Source organism: Chinchilla lanigera, unplaced genomic scaffold (assembly GCF_000276665.1).
Source record: "Chinchilla lanigera isolate Chin_1 unplaced genomic scaffold, ChiLan1.0 scaffold00084, whole genome shotgun sequence".
NCBI lineage: Eukaryota > Metazoa > Chordata > Mammalia > Rodentia > Chinchillidae > Chinchilla > Chinchilla lanigera.
The window spans coordinates 6,511,174-6,517,173 of NW_004955485.1; the positions used below are offsets into that span (position 1 = coordinate 6,511,174).

Consider the following 6,000-nt stretch of genomic DNA (forward strand, 5'->3'; position numbering starts at 1 on the left):
TTGGAGCTATCCCTGTCAAGAGCAAAGGTATCGCTATGGTTGCTGGATGACGGAAATACAGTGGAAAAAAAGGTCCTTGACAGTAGGAAATCCAAGGAATTGAGAGGCTAAGCTATGATCAGAATGAAAATAATAAAAATAGTGCTGGGAATGGAGGCAGATAGGACAGGAAAAGAAGTAAAAAGTATGAAAATGCAATACTACTCTCCCATGGCGAAGGTATTTAATATGGATCGCAAACATTTACTACTAATTTTTTTAAAAGACAGTAGAAGGTAGCATGAGGTTCAAAACGCTAGATTTTGGAAAGAAAATGTTAAATGTTTGTAAAATGTTACCTCATGTAAATTATAAAGATATAATGTTTTCACTATTAGTCATCTTAGAACAATTTTTTAAAATACTCTTTAATTTCATTTTGGTTATTCAGTGTAAAGTGCCAACCGCTTGGGTCTTTAAATGTCATGCTTAACTCTTGTTTTTTGTTTTCTTTTTGATTGCCTACCAAGCAGATAATGCTGTGACTACCTGCAGTAACGATGATCCCTTATCCATAGCATCAGGTGGGAGGGCAGTGACTAGGCTGTCGAGGGCATACAGGTTGGTAGATCAGCCAATGGCGAAAGGAGTTCCCAGGAGTCATATTTTTAATATTCGCTGCACATTAAAAAGATTGCCTCTGTGATCCAAGTGTTCTCTGAGATAGCTTCTGCTTCAGGTAGCCTGTAAGTCTGTACGCAGATCGTATTCTATGAATACCAATTGTATTTTTTTAAGACTCAAGGACAGAAGAAAGTTGCTAGTATGATGGAAAGTAAAGATGTGCACAAAGGAATATATCAGATTGAGTGGGAGCATAAGAAGATGGAGATGGAGATGGAAGATCTCAATCAGAAGGCTTGGGACATTCAAATGCTGTTTTTTTCAAGAGATCGTCAAAAGGCAAGTTCTCCCTCCCCTCTCATTCCATTCATTCATCTAACCAGTATTCAGTAATGAAGCTTCCATGACATCAAGCATATTCCAAGCCAGAAGCATCTTCTCATGTCTCTGTGAATTATTCTTCTTCTAGCAGTTTACACTTGCTACCTCCACATCTTTCGGACCCATTCAGTAGCAAGGTTCTATCTTACAGTTCATGGAGGGATCCCTTCTTCATTGTTTGATCCAGTGCTTCTTTATCATCCTTCAATTCTCCTTAGTGTTTGACTCATTTCTTTACTCATCCCTTTGGCTTTTGTTTTTGGCTTTTTTTTTTTTTTTTTTTGGACAGGGTTTCACTATGCAGTTCAAGTTGGCCTCAAACGTGCAGCAGTCCTCCTGCCTCAGCCTCCCAACTGCTGGGTTTACAAGTGTGCACCACCACGTCCAATCTACCCTTTGGCTTTTATTATCCTTATTTTTTTCACATTTTTCTTCCAACATGTTGACCACTTCACCTCTTTAACTTTTTTGCTTCTAAGTGTTAAATATCCTTTCTTCAAGATTCTGTTTTAGCTCTGCACTTCTTTCCATGCCCTCTTCTTCAGTGATCATTTCTGTTCTTCTAACATCAGTGATCAATTCTAAAAATCTAATTCCAGCTCTCTGGATTCCAGTCCAACTCTATCCCCACCTCAATTCTCTGTCCCTCACTTCCCTCAAGGACCAGTTGAAGATTACAGGAACCACCACACCCAGTTTAAAATTAATTTCTAAATATTCTCCCTCTCCTTTTTTTAAAAGTCTTTTTCTAAATTTTAAAGAGCAGGTGCCTCCGCAGGCAGAGGTTCTGCAGAGCCTTGGAGCCCCAAGCACAGTAACATCTACTTTTTGCTTTGTATACTCCTATCAGATTTTAATTTCTATTTCACTTTAATAACATTACCACCTGCTCAGACATTTTTGACTGATACTTCTTAACTAGCAAATGAATTATGAAGTCCTGAAGTGGACAATAACTTTGACTCTAACTTCTCAGACTCAAATTCATTTGCCACTTTTCCTCTTGTTCATCAACACTCCCCTCCTCCTTCTGCTCCTTCTCCTCCTTTCTTCTTTTCCTTCCACTTCTTTCTTTTTTCTTCTTCCTCCTCCTCCCCTTTCAACAGCCTCTTTCCCTTCCTTCCTTCCTTATTCTGGTTTGCACATCTCAGGTCTACCTGCTCTCCCAGGTTTAGTTTAAGTGTCATCTCCTGTGTAAATCTTTCTGGATTTCCCAAACTGGAAAAGATCCTACTCCGCAACAAACCACCTTTGAATTTGCTAACACTTTACATTTCTTCTGGCAACTAATTATATCTGTGTGTTCTCTTTTTCTTGAAGGCTGAGTCATGTTATCTATCTTTATTTAGCCCTCATTATCTTTAACTAGAACTCTGTTACTGTAGGTGTCAAGTGGGACAGTTAATAATCAGTGAGTGGAATAAATGAATGAATGAGAAAACAGCCTAGGCATTTGTAATATTATATGAGTGAATGTATTGATGGCTGGTACCAGTAAACATGCATGAAAATCAAACCAGTTTTTACTAACATAGATATATGCTATGACAACCAGTAATTTTTTAAAAAACAATCTTTAAAAAGTTATTGCCTTGGTTACTCATTGCTGAGACAAAATACCAATGCCCAGAATTAAGGAAGGAAAGGTTTATTTAGCTTACAGTTTGTGGAGGTTTCAGTCCATGCTTGGCTGGCTCCAAGGCAGAGTGGCACATGGCACAGGGCAACCGTTCCTGGCTGCAGAAAACAGCAAAAACAGTTAAGAGTAAAAGGGAAGAGCGGCAGTGGAGAGAGCGTGCCTCCTTCCCTCCCTTATATTGTATGCAGGCCACCCACCCCAGGGGAGGTGAAGCACTCACACCCATAATCCCAGCTTTGGACCATGGATTAATCATAAACTCTAGAAGCCCACCCCATGACTGCATGAAGCTCTGCAGAGACAGCCAGACACAAACTATAACAATTGAAAAAAGTAGAGAAAAATACTCTTCCATATTTCTTTTTCTCTTCAAGTACCTCAATGAACCAAACTATGACTCTTTGATTGCTCTTCAGATTGGAATAATGGAACAAACCATTAATGTTTTAGATAAGGTAAGTCTCAAAAGATATTAATCATTATAATTCCAACAGTTGTGAATCACTGAAGCAAAATAATAGTGTCTCAACCATGAACTTGGAAGGAACCAAGCAGAATCTTGAACATTTACTGGTATCCATAAGGTAATTAGAGGCAACCATGACCAGTGGGATAGACTAAAGTACTTTTTAAAATATTTGAATTAACCTCTGGGGACATATGTGATTAGAAAGGAATTTCCTATTTTACATATGATTTACATAACATTTATGATTTATGCTAGGCTTTCCTTGGCATTGTAAACTCTTTGTCTTATCAAATGAATAACAAACACTCAGTTTTTATTACAAGGTATATGTAAGGTGGGAACAAAGTAATCTCAAGCTTTTAAAAATAGTCCCTAATTTTTAAGAATATACAAAGCTTTTTCTAAAATGTATTAACATACTGTTTCATCTTTCAACACATAATTTGAGTGTCTACTGTGGGTAGGCCCTACAGCAGGCACGAGGGGACAAGATAAGATGTTGTCTTTAGGGATGGTCGTGCATGTCAAATATAATAATATGCCTTTATAAATTACATGTGTTTCAATGCTATTTTTGTGGTGTTTCATGGGCACAAAATTTTCAGACCCACAAAAAGAATGTCAATAACTGCAAAAAACTACTCAAAAAATTGGGAAAGTTCAGCAATCAAAAAGACACAGCAAATTACACTCTAAGCTGCAACCTGCGGGAGGAGTTGGTAGCTGTCTCAGAGAGACAAGACATCTGCAATGCAATGGGTAAGCCTTTTTCCTGTAACCAACTGTAAGTTTCTTTAAAATCTGCACACTAGCTGGGCGTGGTGGCGCACGCCTGTAATCCCGGCACTCAGGAGGCTGAGGCAGGAGGACTGTTGCAAGTTCGAGACCAGCCTGGGCTACAAAGTGAGCTCAAGGCCAGCCTGAACTGCATAGTGAGACCCTGTCTCAAAAAAAAGACAAAAAAAAAAAAAGCCTAAAATCCGCACACTGATTATAAAGTGAAGAACATTTCCTCCACATCGTTGATTCTGGGGGCTGCTTTTGTATTAAAAGGGTTGGTGATGATCCAACTAATTCCTTCCTCTTGGTTTTTGGAATAGGGTCTACACTGACTTGTGAAAAGATTGCCAAAGAACGATACAAAAATATGATGCGACAACAAAAGCTGACAAATATTTCAAAAGAACAAGCTGAACAGATTTCAGTACTTCAGGCTGAAGTTGAAAGATTAAGGATGAAAACATTCCCTGCTCTTGTTAAAATGTAAAACACTAGCAAGAATCACAAGGCCAAAATCATTTCAAAAATCATTTCAGTTGGGTAAAATGTTTTCTTTTTCTTCCTTCATATTGTGAAATTTTAATAGAGTCCCCTCTTAGTTGCATGTTTTTAATAGTAAATTATTTGATTTTAGCCTTATAATCGTATATAAATTTTTTCCTGAATGAATAAACATGTAAAAGAACTATTTTCATTCAAGAAAGAATAGATTTTAAACAGAAACATTCGATGCCAGGCTGAGTGGTAGAACATTTACCTAATGTGCTCAAGGCCCTAGGTTCAATCCTCATTCTGAACAAAAAAGTATTTATTTATTTGCAGTACTGGAGATTGACCAAGGACCCTTCCATGGAGCTATGTCCCAATCCCCTTTTATTTTGAGACAGGATATCACTAACTTATTTGCCCAGGCTGGGCTCAGACTTGCTATCCTTCTGACTCAGCCTCCCAGAATATGTGCTAAAGGCAGGTACCACAGTGCCTGGCTCAAGATTTATTTTATTTATTTATTTATTTATTTATTTATTGTACCAATTGAATATTCACTGACTATTCTCAATGGCTGTTGTGGGAAACACATAGTAATAAACATACATACATTTACAAAATAGCATAGGAACAATACAGAGTTATGGACAGATTAACTCTGTAATAACAATGGCTGCTGTAATGCATGGTGGTATCTTCAAAGTGGTTTCTCAGGAAGACAGAGATACGCAAGAAAGATCTAACAAATAGTTACAGCCTAATGGTTGTGAAAAATAGCGTATTGCCTCCTCACCAGTGACTCCTGTCACTGAGGTGTGAATGCTGGAAGGCAGGCCAGGATTGAAAAGAAGGACCGAGAGACTTGCACCTGTGTCTAGCAACAGGCTGTTTTCTTTTTCCTCTATAGTCATGATTACCCAGGACTCCTCGATGGAGATGACGGTCTGGCCAGAGGGAGAAGGCAGAGTATGCCCCGGGTCCCCTCATTCCTGTTAGACTAACTGGTAGGATGAGTCTGAGCTCTGGGGCCTCTGCTTCAGAGGGCAGACTGATCTCCAGTGGTCACCTTTGCATTGAGGGCATGGCCTAGGGGACTTTTTAGGGCAGTTCCTCTTGAAGTAGCCTGGCTTTTAACAGTGGTAGCAGATGAATGCAGTCGTCGAGTTCTTCTTGGGGCCCTGAGAATCAGACTTGGGGTCTGTTTCTCAAATAAGTTGACTTGGTGAGATCCTGCCTCAAAATAAAAGCAGCAAAAGCAGCTGCTTTTTCTCTGTCTCTTTGTTTTCTCTCCTTGGCCTCCTCGTCACAGCTATAGAATACTGAGGAGGCAATTCTTACTAACATCTGTGAGCCATCTGGGGCAAAAGCCATTTTTTGTAGCTTTTTCTCTGCAGCCTCCCAGCACATTGGGACCCCACAACCACTTATTGTCCTCTCCCCAACCGTCAGCACAGGCAGCAGGAATCTCGGTGCAGACCTCTCCAGAGCTCCACGTGCTCCTGCACTGCAGCCTGTACTGTCAGGGGAAGAATGGCTTCCAGGGTATCTCCCCAGGTATTGTGCAAGGTCCTCCTGGTTTCCAGCTTCCAAACGGCTCTCGTGACCCTGATCAACTAGACCTCTGAGTCTTCAGCATAGC

The 6,000-nt window shown here is 39.8% G+C and overlaps 1 protein-coding gene across 1 annotated transcript in view; it reads left to right on the forward strand.

The window, feature by feature from the left end:
- Cfap43 (cilia and flagella associated protein 43) overlaps positions 1 to 4,557 on the forward strand; it is a gene marked incomplete in the record, with an annotated part of 97,668 nt that extends 93,111 nt beyond the window's left edge. Inside the window, 4 exon segments of the mRNA XM_013504069.1 lie at positions 778 to 942; positions 2,998 to 3,078; positions 3,698 to 3,851; positions 4,193 to 4,557. Coding sequence (XP_013359523.1) covers positions 778 to 942; positions 2,998 to 3,078; positions 3,698 to 3,851; positions 4,193 to 4,359 — 567 coding nt within the window.
- Between the last annotated feature and the right edge of the window lie 1,443 nt (positions 4,558 to 6,000).